The following is a 20,409-nucleotide window of genomic DNA, read 5'->3' as shown; positions in this document are numbered from 1 at the left end:
AACATTATGCCATGAGTGACTGCAAGAGGACTCTCAAGTTGTCGAGGGCAATATGAGAGGGCGCATGAGGCCAGAGCGTCAGAGAAAAGGGGCTCAGCACGAACGGCAACGAACGGTCCGGGGCCTATTACAGGAGCAGATGACGTGCTTAACCGGTGGTATTAAATCATCCGGCTGAGAAACCATCCCCGTTCAGATGAAACCCCAGGCGCTGCACAAACAGGCCACCAAATACAAAGACAACAGAGGGCATTGCAAAAGAAGAGTCGGCAGAGACACACAGCACACAAAGACAACGGCTAGAGGAAACAGAAATGAACCAGGACTCCAAAAGACCCAAGCGCTGCAGGGAGGTGAGACTTCCAGTGGGCAGTGCTCAAAGACTAGGCACAGGGGTGTGGGTGCTGCTGCTGCTGGCTGCTACAGGGGCTCATTAGCACCAAGGTCAAACTGTTCACAAGGGCAGGGGTGGGGTCAAAGGCAAAGCACAGCAGGTAGTGGCCGCTTTGTACCAGCAGCACCATGGAAAGCTGCTGAAACACACGCGCGATTAACAACAAAAAAAGCAGCCTCTCTCACCAGGGTTTGGAAAAGGCAATGCCTTAAATGTGTCCCCAACGATGCCGTCTCCATTTCGGGCTCTGCCATGGGCTCTACAAGCACAACTCTGGCGCCGAGCCGGGCTGTGTCTTCAGGAGGGCCTGGGCACTCATCCTCCAGTGCTGCACCCACCCTCAGGACCCGTGGCAAACGCTGGCAGGAAGCCCAGAGCAAACAGTGGCAGCGCAGGTCAGGGAGAGGAAGATAAGGGAGCACATGAGAAAGGAGAGGGACGCACGCGAACGCTCGGGGTGGTTTCTTGGTCTCCCTGCCCCATCAGACGTTAACGCAAGTGAAGCCAAACACTGGGAGGTCCTGGGTGAGTGCTGGGTTTACTCAGCCCCAAGGGGTCTGGCTCTCTGTTAAGCTGGCCTCTGGCCACTGGGAGAGGAAAGCACTTCCCCTGAAAAAGATAAGCAGCAGTTCCCGGACTTCTCTGCCGTCCAATGACCAGGGCCGGGCCTGTGCGAAGGCTGGCGGCTGGCTGCCTTCCTGTGCCATTTTGCTGCCAGCTGTTGGCACAGAGGCCCTTTGGCCGGGACGCCCTGTAACCAGCCCATTGTTGAGTAACGCTCATGCCCCTTGTTTATTGGTTTTTGTCACACACACTTTATAAAGGGGAATTTTCCCCGGCTCTTAGCACGCTAAAGGGCATCTGAAGGTCAAACTGCACACGGTTTAGTGCCAGCTTCAATGAGCTTCACCAGAATATGTTTGAGACTTACTGGGGCCTTAACTACCCAGTTCTGGGCACCTGTACCCAGGCCACCTCTTGGGCGCCAGCAGCAGGGGCGTGGGGAATGCAGCCAAGGCGGTTAAGAAGGCACTGCGACTGCAGTCATTGGTTTGACGATCCACGGTGACTCTTCGCGACCCGTGTGGGTTTTCTTAACTGTACTCTTCACTGAAGCAGATCATCAAACCAACAGAACCGTTCCCTGGCTTTGAACCATCAACCTTTCAGTTGGCAGCTGAGCACTTAACCATTTGTGCCACCCGGGCTTCTGGGAGTTCCATTGGCCAAGGAAAACATTGCAAACGTTAAGGCCTGACCTCAGAGAGTGGGCTCGCTGCTACACAAACATGCCCTTCAAGCGCAACCAGTCTGCGCCCTATAAATCAGGAGTTCTCCACCTTCCTCATGCCGGACCCTTTCATACAGTTCCTCATGTTGTGGTGACCCCAACCATAACATTATTTTTGTTGCTACTTCATCACTGTAATTTTGCTACTGTTATGAATTTTCATTGTTACAAATTGAACATAATTAAAGCAAAGTGATGAATCACAAAACAATATGTAATTATGTATTGTGAAATATTTATTTCTAATGACAAATAAATGACATTTTGTCTTGAAACGTGGAGTAGCATAGGTAACAGTCTAAATATAACAATAGTAAACTACATTGTTACATTTTGCCACAGTATGAATAAAAAGCCAACATCAGTGAGAAGGTTGACAGAGGAGCTGTGTCTCGGTTCCTAAGACCATCAGAAAAATGTTTTTCCTGATGGTCTTAGGCGACCCCTGTGAAAAGGTTGTTCGACACTCAAAGGGGTCCGGACCCACAGGTTGAGAACCGCTGCTATAAATAAAGGGAATAGAGTAAATTAGTGCCAAGTGGATTGAGACAGATCTGAGAAACCACTTTTGCCTCCATAGGTGCTACAGGGCCGCTATCCATTTCTGTGTCCTACAGGCAAAGCAACCCAGCCTCAACCTTCAGATGTTTATTGAACTGTATGTGATCAAGGACTAGGGAGCGCTGGGGTGTAGTGGTTAAACTTGAAGCCACCACCCACTCCAGGAGGAAGACCAGCTTTCTACTCCTGTGATGAGTTACGGTTCCAGAAACCCAGAGGCAGTTCTACCCGGTCATCTCATTGGGTCACTATGCGTCAGAATCCACTCCACTGCTAGCCCTGGAAATCCACAGGGGCAGTTTGTCTCTGCCCTAGAGCGGGGCTATGAGGAGGAATCAAGTCAGTAACACTGGGTTGGGTTTTAGGTCTTGGGTCAAGCCTATAGTTAAACTGAGGTTCCCAAGGGCTCTGATAATCCCATCAGCTGCTCCGAAAGAAAAAGATGAGGCTGTCTATCCCCATGCAGATTTACAATCAAGGAAGAAAGGTCTGGCAATCTATGTCCCCAATCAGCCACCCAAACCTCTAGGGGGCACAGTTCTACTCCGTTGTGGAGTTGGTTGGAGAATCCACGGAATCCGTTGGAGCTGACTGCAGCTTATTTGGGGGGGAGGTTTTGGTGTCAAGAGTTTTCTCATCTTCCTTCCACTTGGCTTGACCCTATGTCAAACCCTAAATAAACCACACCCAGAGTACTTTGTTCAGAGTGACTCCACTGACTATGCGTCTAACTTGTTAGAGGTCAAATAACATGATTTGAACAGAAGTGCACTCTGGAAAGAGTAATGAAAAAATAAAGGCATAAGTAACCAAATAGAAAGCAGACCATCTTAAAATAACCACCAGCAAGTGTGCCCCTACTTACCCAACGATCTGAAAACTGCAAATGCCTGTAACAGTTTACTTACAAATGCCCCCAACTAGAAGTAGCCAACAAGTCCTTCAATCAGCAAACTGATAAAAAATCTGGGATGTCTACACAATGGAGTGTTATTTATCGATGAAAGTGGGTTCATCAGTCACAAGAAGACATGGACGATGCACAAACTTCAAAGCAAGGAGCGTGGGTGTGGTTGAGGCCTTAAGCAGGGCCAAGTTCAAGTTCCCTGGGTACCAAAAGATCCACATCTCTAAAAATGGGGCTTCCCCAAGGTTAATGCTGATGAATCTGAGGACACGGTGGCTGAGAAATGCCTTATCCCAGATGGCTGGGGGCCAAATACATCCCCGATCAGGGACCCCGCACAAGTAGTGGACCCTGCGTTCACAGAGGCCTTGGTAGCCCTGTGCCCACTAATAAACTGAACTTCCCCACTCCAGAAAAAAACACCTGGGTAGTCTCTAAATGCATATGGCTAAGAGAAAGACACCAACATGAAAAAGCTTCCGAGTGTGTGATTTGTAATGATGCAACATCCTGGAAAGGGCAGAAGTCTAGAGACTGAGAAAGGGAAGGGGAAACAAGAATGAGTAAGAACGGAGAAAGGGACAGATGGTGAAGCACACCTGCGGGGCCTCTCCCCTCTAACTTCACAATCACCATCAGCAGTGGCCCAAGGCTGATGCTCATGCCGTGCAGGTCATGCATACCTCCAGCCCCCACCTTTTTACCAATTCTGACACCCAAGGTCCCTCCCCTGGCGCTTCCACTTTGCAGCTCAATTCATTACCATGGTCACAGAGAACTCACAGTTTACTAGGGAACTCATAGGTTACAATTCAGCAACACAGTTATTTGGTCAGAACAGTTGCCTGGCTCTGCCCACCAGCAGGGATCTCCCTGGTTCTCAGCTCTCCAGGCAGATCAGGCCAACCTCTGCCCCGCTCAGGCAAGTATCATTCCGCCAAGAAGCCTTGGCCCTAGGGTGCTTATTCATGTCCCTGGGTCCACGGATTAGCTCAGCAAAGCTACTGTAATTGCTTTGCCCAGCCTAAGTCGATTCCTGGCTATGCTGTCATCTCCAGTGTTACAGGTCTCCATCTCCTGGGTCTAAGAGGTTCTCAGCACAGGGCCTCCAAGTCCAAAGGATGTGCTCTGCACACCCACTCACCCTGCTCCTGACTCAGAGGGCTTGCTCTAAGCTTAGAGACCAATCTCTTCCTTATGGTTCCATACATCCAAACACTGCGGGCGTCACAAGGACTGCGGCTAGAAGGGCCATATGAAACACTTCCCTGCATCTCCACAGGGGGGTTTCTAAGGTGGTGACATTCTATTTGGTCCTCCATATCTGTGGGTTCTGTGTCCACAGACTCAACCAACCATGGACAGATGACATTCGAAGAGGAAAAACACAATTCAGTGACTAAAGACATCCCTCAATGGCTACGCGGGAGCGTCCAGGGCTTTCTATTTATCACACACACGGTAGGACCTGGGTAAGTAAGGAGCTGTGGTGGCACTGCGGGTTAGGCACTGGGCTGTGGACCACATTCGTGACTGAAAGGCACCAGCGGCTCTATGTGGGGAAGACGAGGCTGCTTGCTTCTACACACATGTACAGTCGGGGGCTACACAGGATTGATGACTTGGTGGCAGTGAATTTGGTTTTAGGTTTGGGTATTAGATATTAAAACTAATCTAAAGATGATTTAAAGTATATGAGAATGTGCATGTTACATGCAACTAACTACTATGCCATTTTATACAATAGGGCTTCAAAAATCATAGAAATAATTCCATTATCTTTTAATCCCATTTTCCACCATCTTTTAAAAGTGCCTCAAGTAAGAGATGTTAGCATCTATAGGGGCTCCTGACACCAATTCCCCACAGACAATGGATGATTGCATTCTGTTCTGCGCGACACCATGGCAGACACACAACACTAGACCTTTGTCAAAACTACCGAACCACTGCACAAAGAGTCCATCTGGATGTGTGCAGCTTCACAAAACAAAAATAGAGGACCCAGGAATGACAAAGCAATCTAACAATGAATGTGGTATGGGGTCTCAGTAATTTAGAAAACGAATGGAGTGAGGTGAGAGGCAAACGGGAGCGGCCACAGCACCATATTTTACTTGTTTCCCAAAGGAAGTGTGGGTTAATGATTCGGACACGACATACAGCAAACGGAAAGCCAAACTGGACAATTAAGTAAAAGATGGCAGATGGTAAGTTACAGGTAAGCAAAGGGAGAATAGAAGGATTCACCTGGCGATGGTTTAGAGTTTAAGACATTATAGTCTGAACTTATGTTTCTATACATACATACATACATACATACGTACATACGTACACACATACGGTTCATACAAAAAGATTGCAAAAGAGATACCTTTACTTGATCCTGGCTTATGGGCCAAGTACAAAAGTTTTCAATTGCCAGGGGGCACTGACTGATTTTCTTTGTCTTTCTATAAAGGGGGTGGTAAGCCAAATAAATGTGGGGACTTATGATTGAGTCTCCGATACCCTAGATGGGCTCTGAGTCAAAATAGACTCGCTGACAGTGGGTTTGGTTTGGGGGATAAGGGTGTGTGTGTGCGCAGATGCACTTATTGACCCCCCTTCCAGAGGTGGCACCGCACTACCATGATAGGGTGTGTGTGTGTGTGTGTGTGTGTGTGGTGTGTGTGTGTGTGTGTGGTGTGCGTGTGTGTGTGCAGATGCACACATCGACCCCCCTTCCAGAGGTGGTACAGCACTACCATGATAGGGTGTGTGTGTGTGTGTGTGTGTGTGTGCGTGTGTGCGCAGATGCACATATCGACCCCCCTTCCAGAGGTGGCACCGCACTACCATTCCTTAAGTGTGGACCGCACATGATTTCCTTCCAAAGACTATAGTAATGGTTACAAAACATGGTGATTCGTTATAAGAAAGTTTTCTTAAAAAAATAAAACAAATTTGAAAGTTTGAAGCCTAAATACAAGTCATTTTTCTACCCAAGTATTCTACAGTTTTTCTAAGGATAGAAGAGAAACAAAAGTGAAAATTTCAGGGTAAATTTTCCAATCATCTCTCAAGACAGTTGTTCATAGTTGCCTTGAAATATACTTTAAAAAGCAGAGGAGGAAGAGTGTTTCCCAACGTCAGTCCACTTGAATCAGGCAATTCCAAGACAGGAGCTGTTGGCACTGGCACGGGGTCGCACAGGAGCGCAGAGCCGTCAATGGCATCTGGAGTGTCTCTGCAGGGCTCTCTGATACACTCTGAATGAGAGTTGCAGAGACCGAGCTTATTTTAAATTCTGCTTTAATCTGACTTCAGCTTATTAACCTTATGTGGATAGTTGAATAAAGGCATGTTAAACATTTCTACCATATTCTGCCACTACCTCTGGGGCCAAAATCCAGAAAATTACAATGGTTTGCCACTGATGAATGATTTTTTGAAAAGAACTTTCATAACAAGCCTAACAGACTCTAGTAGCTTGATATGGTTCTACAGTTAGCCTTAGTGGTGTAGTGGGTTACGAGATGGGCTGCTAACCAAGAGATCTGCAGTTCGAAACCACCAGCCGCTCCTCAGGAGAAAGATGGGGCTTTCTACTCCTATAAGGAGTTAACAGTCTTGGAAACTCCCAGGGGCAGTGATATCCTGTCCTACAGGGTTGCTATGCATCAGAATTGACTCAACAGCAGTGAGCTTTGGATAATCAGAACATGCTACTCAGAACTCTGGTGCGGACAAAGGTAGGCATGATCGCTACACGAGCACACACTGATGCGCCAGGGGCAGTAAATACAGCAAGCTCAAAACTGCCAGTCTCTCTCAGAGACGGACAGATCCGAGAGATGTTTGCGCCAATACCCGGCTCTCCTCCCAACAGAGGATGGGAGCAAACCACCACCAACAACAACAAGCTTCTCGGGAACTGCCAGAAGGTCAGATGCAAGTGCACCCTCGGGCACCACGACTGCCATCAGTCAGCGCAGTGGAAGCACCATGGCCAGTCCAGTGACTTCGAGGCAGAGCAGAGGTTTTTCTGGAACGAAGAGAGAAGCGGTAGGAGAGGGCACAGTGTGAGCATGTGTCCTGAGCAGTCTACGTCCTTTCCCCCTGCACGGAGAGAGACTGAAGCCGACATAGGAACGCCAGGCTACAGCTGTTCTTCCAGTGCTCTTTTTATTCGGGTAATGAAAGGCTCATTGAGAGAGCGGCAGTGAAGAGCTTAGCCCGGACCCATCAGGGAGAGAGGAATTATCAAGGCGATCCTACTTACAAGAGTTGTGCCGTCGACGGAAACTTTTGGACTGACTCAAGGACTCCAGATGCCTGTCCACATAGCTTTTGGAGCACTGCTGCTGGGGGGAAACGGCAGCCTCTTGGCTCCTCACGTCTGTCCTCTTAGGGATGTTCTGCGGGGCGCTGCTGGAGGAGGATGGCTTCTTGATCAATTTGCCCAAGCCATTCTGATTGATACCTACTTGGTACCCCAAGCCAGAGGGGCCTAATTCCACCTGATGAAGATCTCCAAATTGCTGGTTGTCCCCAGGGATCTCCAGAATTTTTAATTCCGTAATGTCACCTGCCCTGAAACACAAAACAAGAGTCCACATCACTGAACAGTAGCAGTGGTAATAGTAAACAAACGGGTCGACAGCAACAAGTGACACCTTGCCACGGGCTTTGCAATGATCATCTGAAGCAGACACTAAGAATGCTTTATGGATTTAAAAAAATTTTTCACTCTCTCACCAGAAATAGAACACTTAACTAATATGTTCTTAGGCCTGAATTATCCATAAGGTTTTCCGTGGCTAATTCTTGAGATCTGTCAGCAAACATTAAGAAAAAGAACTTTTGGTCAACTAAGGAACTTAGTGAGGAGCCCAGGTGGAGCAGTGTTACAAGTTGGGCTGCTAATGGTCCACAAGGTGAGCGGTTCGAAAGCACTCGCCGCTCTGCGGGCGAAGGAAGGGGACAGTCTTGATGAACCTAAGGGACAGCAAGTAGAATGGGGGGGGGGGGGGTAGGGCGATATCAAAAAGTCCAAGAAGAAAAATCATTTTTGGAAACCAATTGTGGTAGCAATGTACAATATGCAATTGAACTATAGAAAGATATATGTATTAACTCCCAATTAATAAATTAGAAGACAATTATAGTCTCGGAATCCCACAGGAGCAGCTTTACCCTGTCCTAGGGTCACTGTGAGTCAGAATCAATTCGATGGCACTGACTCTGAGAAGGATTTAGCTGTTGGAGATGGTGCCTCTAGGGAGAAACTGGTTTACAAATCTAAAGAGTGGGGTACGTTTATGGAGAGGAAAAGTCCTAAAAAGGAAGAAAATTCAAATCACATAAAACTGAGAATGAAAAAAAAAACAACCAAAAAGCTGAGAATGAAAGCTTTCAGTGGATGAGTCTTATGCCCCTGGAGGATCATCAATAATGTTCTTTGTCATAAAATTATAAGGCGAACTCTGAAGTGAACCAGAGTCATATCTAATCCATGGACAAGCACATAGATTCTGGGCTCCCACTGAATTCTACCCCAATCCCAGAACAGTTAGTACTACGACATGGCCCTGCTTGGTGCTCTCGCGTCAAGAGATCACGGAGGGTATGGGTGTTACAGTGAAGTGTGCTGAGGAAAGCAGACGGTGCCTGGATTTCAAGGCTCATACTCAAACAAGCGACCACCTAAGTGAGACGTCAACTACGTCCGCTTGGACGAAGCACACCAGCTTGTGTGATCCAAAAATGACAATAACAAAATCCAAACATGAAGGAGGGTGAAGTATCAGAACCTAAATAGTTAACCCCACTTTGAAGAAGGCTGTGGCGAGGACAGTGGGCGCCCCCAATCCATCTGCAGGCCACCAACGCGGATCCCCTGACCACAGTTGGGGGGTGGGAGAAACCTTGCGGTCACCTAGAGACTATTGTAAACTTGACTGTGGTGGATGGGACTAGGGCATAATATGACACCTGGTCATTTGACTCATTCTGGATTTGTTCTCATTTTAAATATTTCTTGCTTTTTTCTCAACAAAGGTTTTTATCCTCTAGTTTAATAATACCAGTAGTCATATATATATATTTACACACACACACACACGTGTGTGTTTTTATTGTTCTCAGTTTTCTGTTTGCATTTTTTATGTTTCCCAGTTTTTGAAACTCAGAAAAGGCAGGGGCACAGAGCTAACAATTGGGACAATGGCTTATGGGGCTTGGGAGTGGGAGGTCTTAAGGGAAATAGGGAGTAAGGAATGAATACAGGTGGGAAAGGATGCTCTAGAACTGGTTGTGGTGATGTATATATAACTCTTTTTAAATATGACTGAATTATGCAAGTAGATGAAATGTGAGTCATGTCTCAATAAAACTACTGAAAAAAAGCAGAAAATATTAAAGCATATTAGAGGGGGAAATGTAAGGTTCTTCTGAAATGGATCCATTTAAGTAATGTCCTATGCTTGACAAATTCTAAGAAAAAGGTTTCACAAGCCCTAAATCATTAGCCAAAAGCTAGTTACGCCATCGCATCTCTGCTGGGAACAGCAGCTAGAAATTGCGTCCTCGGGTTAAAAGTGTCATCTGGCACAGCTCTAGCCAGCGCTGCCTGTGGGAGAGAAGAGTGGCACAGCAGACCCAGGGGCTCACGCTCCCGAGGCGGGGCACCCACCTGAAGGTGACTTCTGGCACAAGGCACTTCACTCCATTGTGGAACGGCCGGGTCAGAGAAATGGTCTGGCTGACCTGATCCACTGCCGACACTCTGCCCTGATACACACCCAAGCTCTCTCCACAGTTGATGGACACAATGCTGCCCAGCCAATCTGTAGCCATGTTTCAGATGTGAGACCCCTGTGAAGAGAAGAAACCATTCAGTGTGCCTAGAAAAACACACGGGTCTTGACAAGCAGCAAATATTAACCTGGTGCTACTCTGTGTCTGACTCAGCACTTAGTAATACACATTCTGTCACACTGGTAACAGAAGCGGCACTAGAAAACTCTTTTTCTCCAAGTAGGAGTGTACATATCAATAAACAGGCATTATCATTTAACGTAGAGATCTTAGAGTTGCTTTAAACACACATACACGCACGCGCATTGCAAAGATACTGTTTCTCTTATCACATGGCAAAGATACTATGTTCCTAATCAAATCATATAACTATAACCGGTTTATATCTGGGGATAGTTTAATACACTTGCTATTAGAATGCTCTCAAAGATAATTTAATCCCAAGAAATGTGGAAGCAGCAGTACTAAAACTGACAATGCCAGAGGAACGTGTTATCCGACGAGCCCTCCGGCTGCGGACAGTGATGAATTCTCGACCACAGGGAGCAATTGGAAGACTACACCGAGCGGCTGCAGAAAACACAAGCGAGCTTCAAGGAGCGCGGAGGGAAACTCTAGTGGTCGTAGCACTCGATTCTCCCTCCTACGTTCCCACCACACATAGGAGAGTCACCAGCACAGTCTCTCTTTTTTCTCAAATGTGCCGGTTTTAATGGAGGTTGTGTACAAGACATTTTACTCTGGCATCTTCTCAAGTGATTCTGCCTTGTATTTGCCCTGTTCCTTTCCTACTTGGCGAGATTTGGCTTCCCGTTCCAGGATCTTTTTGCGGTCTTTGTCCAGTTCTAACCTCGTAGTAACCACCTGGCTGGGGTGACTGCCCACACGGACAGCGGTGCCATGAGCTTGATCTCGCTGCACCCGCTCAGGGTAGATAACGCATTTCTTCCGGCAAACCTGGACCACTTTGCCGATCTGCTGCCCTTTGCAGTGTCTTTGCACAACCTGAACTTCAACATCCGCGCGGATGGGCATGGACTGAACATTGTATTTCTGTCTCAGTTCCTTGGAAAGAGGGGAAGACATAATCTTCCTGCCAACATGGGAAGGTGCATTGCAATGCCTTTTCCGGTTTCTGCTCCGATCTGAAGTCACAAAGGGACTGAACTTAATTCTGGCTGCTGCTCCTTCAGCGATGGCCCCCAAGGGAAAGCACCAGCAGCACATTCTTGGCCCTAAGCAAACATTACATTTCAAAGGCTTGGAATAGCTGAGTATGTCCTCAAGCCACAACAAAATCACACCTGACACCAACGCCAGCATTTTAGAATCTTCCTAAATATGCGGAGAGTCAGCAGGGTATTTCTAGATACGTCACGGGTCACAGATGGCCTCACAAGGCAAAGGGGAACCAGTTAGGACTCACTGGGAATGAAAACAGAGCATGCAAAAATATGTGGGATGCTCAGGGCAGAACCTGAAGGAAAATGTGCACCTTTAAATGCTTATATTAGAAAAGAAGAAAGGTTTTCACACCAATGATCTATCTGCTTCCAGCTTAAGAAGCTACAGGGGGCAAAGCAAACTTGATCCCAAATGAAAGAGCTACAAGTTATCGTCCAGTCACCCGGCTCCTGGAGAGCCGTTCACACCAAGATCAGATGGCTGTAATCCACAGGCCTGTCAGTGGTTGATTTTTCAGAATCGTTTAACTAGGACCTTCTTCCTAGTACCGACTAGGAGTCTAGCAGCTCTGCTAAACCAGTTCAGCATCCCAGCCATAGGCAAGCCTCCACGGGCAGATGAGTGCTACTGCGCTGAGGCGCACTGTGTATCCCACACGCAAGGCCGAGATACCTCCCACTCAACCACCACGACAGCTCCAAAGGCCAAGCAGCACAGGAAAAGGCGCTCCTCGTCAGTCTCTACCAGGCGGTGGAAGTTAAAACAGGGCACTCCACAGCCTCGCCTAGTGCCGCAACTCAGTCAATTCCCACTCGCAGCGCCTCTGCAGGGCTTCCATGGGGCCAGTCTCTACAGGCTGGGAATCCTGATGGGAGCGGACAGCCTCAACTCTCTCCAGCAGAGACCCGTGGTTTGAATGGCCGACCTTATGGTTAACAACCCAACACTTGGTAATAATCAGTCAGTATCTTGCTATCAAGGTTCATCTGATTTTAATGGCAAACCCAGTCTTTACTTCCGGAGGGAAAGTAGGCACTGCCAGTGAGGCCATCATGGGAAAACATACCTATCTTGTACCTTTTATTGGTGTCCACTTTACAAATCTTCAATAGTAGTAGTTTCATTTAAAAGTATCAAGACAAAACTGCCACTGCATTAACAAGCTATTACAACCCCCCCAAAACCAAGCCCCCTGCTGTTGCAGCAATTCCAGTTCACAATCGCTCTAACAGGGCAAAGAACTGCTTCTTAGGGTTTCCCATCTTAATGGGCCCAGAAAGCCTCTTCCTTCTCCAATGCTTAGTGGGGTTTGAACCGCCAAATCTGTGCTTCGTGACCCAATGCTTAACCCATTACTCCACCAGGATTGAATTCTTTTGAAATCCATACTTGACAGAGCTCAATCACAAAGCTGGATCGATCTCTCAACCTCTCTCTACAGGATTGGAACAAGTAACTCATTGTTTTTCCTAGTTATTCATCCAACAAATATGCACTGGATACCTAATAGTGCCAGGGACTATATTCAGCTGTCCTGAGCTTTCAAAAGCAAGTTGTCAAAAACAGAATGTCTACAGATAATTCTATAGGTCACAGAAGGGAAAACTTTATGGGAAATTCCACGGCTATTAAGCACTAGTGGGGCTGGAATACGAGAAACATTGATGGCGCAGTGGTTACACATTGGGCAAAACCACTGGGCACTCCGAGGGAGGAAGACAGGTTCACTGCTCCCAGAAAGAGTTAGTCTTGAAAATCCACAGGGGCATTTCTGCCCTGTCCCATGGGCTCACTGTGAGTTGGAACCAAGCTGATGCCCGTGGGTTTTTGGTTTGGTTTGGGGAGCAGAGGTGGGGTAGAATAGTCCAATGAACTGTTTTTCAGGGCCAAGAACAGGTCCTCAAAGAGGAGCCAGATAAGGGCATTTTAATTATCCCATCTGGAGGGATGAAGACGTCTGCAGAAACCACCCCCCACAAATCAGCTGGTGACTGACAAGCACATCGTATCCTGCCAAGTCTATGACTGCTAACGACGAGAAGGAGCTACTTAAAGACCTGCACATATATTTCAACAATAGAAAACTTTATTGCCCAGCAAATGAAACAATAACCACATAAATACAAAATTTTCTACATGTTGATTGTTACATAAGATTATCAATACTGTGGTAGTTACTTAATTTGATGTCAACTTGATAAATTCCAGTATAGGGGTGGAGTCTATCCTGTCAATCAGGTCACAGCCTAAGGATGCGTCCTTGTGGGTGTGGCCTTCTCATGAGGATTCTGGGAACTTCCTCTTTTTCTCCTGAGAGGCGGGCCACACTCTCTCTGCCTTCATCTTCCTGTGGACCAGACACATGGAGCTCCACTGTGACCTAAGCAAGCCTTGCGGCGGAGACCTGTGGAGACAGGTGATGCTTCCATTGCAATTGGATCCACACGAGTTTGCACCCACCAGCCTGTGATCTTCCTGCACCTGGCATCATTGCATGTGTTTCGTGAGTCTGAAGAGGGATTTATGGACTAGTATCAGGCATATGGGCCAATATTGGAGTTATGGACTTGATCTAGGCTGGGCTGGGATGTTTTCCCAATATACAACTGCTCTTTGGTATAAAACTCTCTTATATACATCAGTGTCTCTGGATTTATTTCTCTAGTCTACCCAGACTAACACAAATGCCAAATAAAATATTTCTTCATGATCAATTTTTCTTCCCTAATATTGCAAGCCACACTTGAGGCATGAAGCACTTGTTTTTTCCCCAAGCACTTTTAAATGCCACGATAAAGGCTTGAACATTTACCCACAGCTACCTGTTGGATAAATTTTTTGTCCCCGCCTGTAATATGCTTGGTATGATTCGTTTGGTTTTTGGGCTGTTGTTTTATTCCCACAGTCATCCTTTGACATATTTTTGGAAAACATTTATCATGATAATGCTTATCCACCTTCAAACATTGTCAAATCTTGAAAACCCGGCTACAGGGTCCACCACCGCCAGCCAGCTGGCCAGCCACATGGCAGGGGGTACCTTTGGCAGCTTGGCAGCCACTGCATAAAGGCAAAGTTCATTGGCTTTTAGCTGTGCCCCTTCTGCTTCCAGTTCTTAAGCATCTCCCTTAGTACTGTGCCTGATTCACCCATCACTTTGCTCTTCTCCTACTAGGGCAGCCGTCACCTCACCAGTCTACTTCCCTACTACATCTTGGTTAAGTGTGCTGGCCGGATTTGATGTACAATGAAAATATGTAATTTCCCCCCGAAAAGCCTATCTATGGCAGTGAATCCTTCAAGCAACTCCACTCTAAAAAGACGAAATCTTTGGTGTACTTCTCAACATGTTAACAAGATGTTTCACGAGGACGCAATGCTGGCCCAGCCAACACTATTCTACCAATTCGCTCCTAGAACCTATCCTAACAATCTGTGCAGCTACAAAAGCAGCATCAGACCCCAGATCACTGGGATTTTTCCAGATGACTCTTAAATGGAACAGTTTGGGTCCACTGTTGAACTCTCAGGACTCCCAGACCCCCGAATGGTAGACGAGAGGGCGTTACTACATCATTTGTCTTGTAAAATACAATAAAGTACAGCGGCCCTCAACAGACTTCTGGCCATTTTGCAGCTGAAGCCATAACACGGTCCATAAGCTGCCAACAGCTGGTGAGCCTCGGGGCTGACTCGCTTCATTTCACCTGCCGCCTCTGGTCCAGAGCATTCAGGTACAAGGAGAAGCCCCTGGACCTGCTACAAGTAATTATAACCCAGCTGTGCATGAGCAAGAAGTTAGCATGTACTTCTAAAAAGCGAGGCATTTCCCATGCACCTGAAAAGGTGTTTGTACTTGTAGAATAAAAGCTGTGGGAATAGCAAGGACCTTTCCAGGGTGAAAAGACATGAACTTTTGAAGTCTGACATCCTAAGCCCAGTTCACCTCTGAAGTCTGACATCCTAAACCCAGTTCACCCTTCCAGCTATACGTCCTGGGAAAGTAACCCAATGGAGGTCTCAACTGTGTCTTATATAATGTGGAAATTATACCAATTAAACACCTTGCAGAATTATTATGAAGATTGAGCGAATCTATAGGGTGTATACCATGTAACAGATTTTAGTCCAAAGGTCTCCTTTTGACAGAAACCACACTGATCCGACAGAAGACTACGGGATGACCCTGGAACAATCACCCTGTGAGGAACACCTCTCTTCTCAACCAAACAAAAATGCCCCAATTCACCCTCTGATCCCTTGCAAAGTGCCGCTCTTCAAACTGGAACACACATATCTCTGCAAGTACACAAAGTTCCCAAGCGCTATGCAAGCACTCTACTCTTTCATAAACCTGATTTGCCTAATTGAATAATCAATCAAAGACTCACCCATAAAATCTATTACTACTTTAGGAAAGGGACCAGCAGTCTATCCGCTCAGTCCGAATTGGCCCGGTGTCAACACAGTTTCCTTGGTACACCACCGTGATCGCTCATTTGTGTACTGTCTACGGCTGTCTTGCACTAGAGGGGCAGAGCTGAGTAGTTGTAAAGAGATCATCCGGCCTATAAATCCTACCACCTTGCACATCTGTAGATTCTTTAAAACATCCCATTACTGAACATCTGCGAGAAAAATTGAATGGACACATATTCAAAAGAAAAAGGGAAAATACAAAATGGACAAATTCTCAGAATGATACAAAACTAACTCAAGGAAACAGAAATTCTAAATAGACCTATACCAGGTAAAAGCAAAAGACCCAACCTGATGCTGTCAAGTTGATTCTGACTCACAGAACCCCGTCAGGGTCCCCAAGGTTGTAAAGAGCAAACTGTGTGTCTTTCATGGAGTGGTTGGTGGGTTCGAACCACTGGCCTCTCAGTTGGTAACAGAGCGTGTAATGACTGTGATAGCGGGGCACATATCAAGTAGAGAAACTGATTTAGTCATTTAAAAGTTTCCCACAAAGGAAGGTCCAGGTCTGACATTTTCTTTGGTGACTTTACTTGTAAATGCTGTCATTTAAAAAAATTTTTTTAAACCAGATGACCTTACTGATAAATTCTATTAAATATTTGAGAAATAAGTAATACCAATCCTACACAAACTGCTTCAGAAACCAAAGGAGGAGGGGCATTTCTCAACTCATTTTAAGAGGAGTATTATCTTACTCAGAGACCAATGCCAGACAAAGGTACACCGGCAAAGAATACATCAGACTAATATTCCTCATGGACACGGACACAAAACCTCCTAACAAAATACTGGTAAACCCAACTCGGCAAGATAGAGCAAGAACTAAACACCAACAGAGTTCATTTCAGGAATGCAAGGTTGGTTTAACCATGAAACATCAAGCATACTTCAGAGATATTACAGGTTCAGTTCAGACCACTGCAATAAAGGGACCACATAAAGTACATCACACAGATGTGGTTATTTCCTTAGGTTTACACTGCACAATAGTCTATCAAGTATATAACAGCATTATGGAAAAGTGTGAAATGTGAGAATTATCAAAATGTTAATGACGCAAAGTAAGCACATGCTGCTGAGACAACTGCACTCAATCTAATCCTATCACGATCCCTCCACCTCACCTCCCATGTTACCGGAACAGCCTTAACAAGTCAAGTGTCTTACTAAAATCCTCACACTATCTTCCTTGAGATACCAATTTGGATCTGGCTACCTGAAAAGAAGTCTAACCTAACCCTGCTTATCTGGCAAAGAACAGGAAAATGCAACATCTTCCACTTGTAGTATTTACAGGCTCTCAGGAATGGCAGGATTTTATGTATCTTTCAGTCTAGTGCTTTTCAAATTATAAGCACCCTGTGGTTCGGAGTTCATTTAGTGAGTTACAATCCCACCACCACCACCCTGTCTTCACTTGATTCCATAGAAATGTCAGCTGGCATCATCTGCAGAAAGGATAGGTGAACTCTAATTCCAAGTGTGTGCACGCTCATGCTTGTGCTCCTGTGTGCAGGAGTACACTGGGTAATGACGTAAATATAGTCAACTGTGGGTCACAGGTCAAGAATGCCTGAGACACTTTACTAGGCCCACAGCCTACCCTCTCATGAAGGCGCCACCAAAATACTCTTAGTAAGCAAAAGGGCATGTCTGTGCAACGTTTCACCTCATTCAGAGAAGCAAGCAATTGGGCGAGAGTTTGGTACATTCATAGAGATTGGAGTCAAGCTGAGGTTTCAGACTGAAACACAGTCATTTACATTTTGGTGGGGTGAAAACCTGTACCTGACAGATGACCAAATGAAGTCCGTTTAGTCTGAGGTGAGGGACGAGAATAAACAAAAACCACTCTGGTCCTCAAGTTCCTCCTCTGTAACCAGAGGAGGGGATTGCTAAAGCTCCGTCTAGGCCTGGAACTGGGGCACTTATTCAAAATCAACTCACCTGGCCAGCAAGGACGCTGCCTCTCACCCACCCAAACACTTTTAAGTACTCAAGCAAGTTATTACAACGAATACCACATAGTGGGCCGACCTAGGGCAGGAAAAAAGTCTGGAAGAAATTCCTGGGATTCAGGTAAAGCTGTGCCCTCGAATGTATCGTTTACCTTCTCAATCCACTTCATCTCCCAGGCCCACCTGTCCTCAAACGACCAGTAAGGGGCGTGGCCCTCGTCTCCTGGCCAACAGGTCACTGGAGTGGAGTGATGAGTGAGCCAGTGAGTGTAGAGCCACCAACCAGGCTGCACCTGGGGCCAGGCCGCTAATGCTTCCGACCTCACGCCACTGCCACCTCGCTTAGAATCTGCTGTCCCCCCTTATGCGAACCCCCTGGGGAACTCGTAGTACCTGGCCCCCATCCTACAGGTCCACAAGCGACCGCCACCTCGAGCCCGCCTCTCCCAAGGTCCACCTGGCCTGGCGCCCTGAAGTCTCAAAGCAAACCCCACTGGAGCCCCGGAAGCCCCCTCCCCCAGTCGCCCACCAACCAGGCGCCCCCTCCAGCTCCCACCTCCGCGCCGTCCGGCCGGTGCTTCGTCCAACTCCACAGAGCGCCGACGGCCCAACGCGGGAAGGACGCACGCTAGAGAGGGGCTTCTCCACGCAGACCCCTAGAGCCCCGGGTGCCGCCGCCGGAAGCGCCCCGGCGTCTGGACGCCGTCCGCGTGGCGTCACTTCCGGCGCGACGCGCAGGGAGCGCCGCGGCCGGCGGCGGAGAGGCTCGGGGCTCCACGGGCAAGCCCGGCTCGTCAGCTTGCCAGACTCACTCCTGGGCGACCGTTTTAAGCGACCCCACTCCTTACAGTAGACGAAACCCGGGCCGGAGTCGGCGTCCGGCCTCTCCGGCCCCAGCCCCCGCGCCTGGGAGACACCGCTTCCTGAGAGAAACTTCCGCTTCCTGCCCCGCTGCCTACGCCGGCCGCCTTGCTCGCGCAGAGCCCTTTCCGAAAGGGTGCCTGCTGACGTGGGAGCCCAGTCTTGTTTCGTCGCAGGTGTAGGGTGCTGCTGGAAGTAGGGCAGCCCGGCGACGGGTTGAAGGAAACATGCCCGCTTCAAAGTTTGTCAGGGTGAAGGCCATCTTGGGCAGCTACAGAGTCAGCCGACCTGGTCCCCTCTGCCCCACCAACCTATTCCTTGTACAGAAGAACGTGCCACTCCGGCCTTCTACGTTAGACTTTTTATAGCTTAGTATGGATTTTTTCGGGGGGGGGGCGTGAAGTAAGGGGACTTTTAGGGTCAAAATTAAGCATAGTAAGTAATTTCCTCCCCTGAAAGTTTGCAAGCCTGCCGCCTGAGTGGGGCCCCCTGCCAAGGCAGGCTGCATAGACGAGGGAAGTGGTTTCCTACACCTGCGGGTAGAAAGCGAGTTGAAGAGTTGTATGGAAGTAACATTTTCCAGGGACCCTCCTCGTCGCCGCACCCAAGACACTACCCGAGTCGGTCAAGAAGGGCGCTGGCATCCCTCTTTTAAAAAGGTTCATCCCAACACAAAAGTGGGTGGAGGGAGACGTCACGGTAACACTTGACAAAACAATAACAATTTGTAAATTTTCAAGGGTTCATGAGGGAAGGGGGAAAATGAGCTGATATCAAGGGCTCAAGTAGAAAGCAAATGCTTTGAGAATGATGTTGGCAACAGATGTACAAATGTGCTTGACACAATGGATGTATGGATTGTGATAAGAATTGTACGAGCCCCCAATAAAATGATTTTTATGAGAAAAAAAAGGCTCATCCCAGTCTATTCTTTTCATTGTCCAAATTTGGGAGCTGTTGTAACATCAGACTCAAAGTAGAATCCTAGCTCACCGTCCTTAAAGATAAATAAATAGCTGTGCAATTCTGAAACTGAACTGGAGACAATAGCCAACAAAAGTGATGGGAAATTGAATGAGTAACATGCACATAGTTGACAACCCAGGATTCCAAACCAAACCCAGTGCCATCCAGTTGATGCCAACTCATAGCAACTCTGTGCTACAGAACAAATGCCTCACAGGGTTTCCAAAGCTGGAAGTCTTGGCAGAAGCAGACTGCTACAGCTTACTCGGGAGCTGGTGGGCTTGAACTGGTAACCTATCAGCAACTGAGTCTAACTGCTGTGCCATCAGGGCTCTGGGGAGGCCTGAAAAGGTGGACATTCTCTTGTGGCTTCCTTTGAGTATTTAAATTCTTCCAAGCAGTATTTAAGTTTAGGAGACCCCAGCTTCCATCAAGAGATGGTTCTCTTGGGGCTAGAAAGAGAGAGTTCTCTTCTGCATGCTGTAGTCCCCAAAAGTCAATTGAGTATGTTATTTTCCTGTTCCTTTCTGTTCCACCTACCTGTGCAATCCCACTAGTCTTTTTTTAATATATATCATTTTGGGGAGAGGGCTCATACAGCTCTTACCACAATACTTACATGCATCCGTTGTATCGAGCAAATTTGTACATTTGTTTCCATCATCATTTTCAAAACATTTTCTTTCTACTTGGGCCCTGGGTATCAGCTCCTCATTTCCCCCCTCCTTCACCCATCCTTCCTCATGATCCCCTGATAATTTATAAATCATTATTTGTTCATTTATTACACTGACTGATGTCTCCCTTCACCGACTTTTCTGTTGTCCATCCCCCAAGGAGTGGGTTATATGTAGATCATTGTGATTGGTTCTCCCTTTCTCCTGGTATGGGTACTCTCAATATGGGTCCTGGGGGATTTATCTGTCCTGGACTCCCTGTGTTTCCAGCTCTTATCTGTACCTGTGTACATGCTCTGGTCTAGCCAGATTTGTACGGTAGAACT

General features: G+C 47.2%; 2 protein-coding genes across 2 annotated transcripts in view; both read right to left on the bottom strand.

Annotated features, from left to right (window-relative positions):
- Window positions 1–18,294, bottom strand: part of EDC3 (enhancer of mRNA decapping 3) — a 44,505-nt gene extending 26,211 nt beyond the window's left edge. Inside the window, exons 1-3 of the mRNA XM_075535526.1 lie at window positions 18,136–18,294; window positions 9,830–10,011; window positions 7,418–7,728 (exon numbers count right to left, since the gene is read on the bottom strand). Of these exons, the coding sequence (XP_075391641.1) occupies window positions 7,418–7,728; window positions 9,830–9,993 (475 nt within the window). The 5' untranslated portion in view covers window positions 9,994–10,011; window positions 18,136–18,294. The remainder of the gene's footprint in view (window positions 1–7,417; window positions 7,729–9,829; window positions 10,012–18,135) is intronic.
- LOC142430455 (large ribosomal subunit protein uL24-like) lies at window positions 10,690–11,181 on the bottom strand. Its single transcript, XM_075535559.1, has one exon. The coding sequence runs from the start codon at window positions 11,179–11,181 to the stop codon at window positions 10,690–10,692; it is 492 nt and encodes a 163-aa protein (XP_075391674.1).
- Window positions 18,295–20,409: the final 2,115 nt, after the last annotated feature.

The sequence above is a fragment of the Tenrec ecaudatus genome, chromosome 17 (genome assembly GCF_050624435.1).
Source record: "Tenrec ecaudatus isolate mTenEca1 chromosome 17, mTenEca1.hap1, whole genome shotgun sequence".
Lineage (NCBI taxonomy): Eukaryota > Metazoa > Chordata > Mammalia > Afrosoricida > Tenrecidae > Tenrec > Tenrec ecaudatus.
This window is presented reverse-complemented; position numbering and strand designations above follow the sequence as displayed.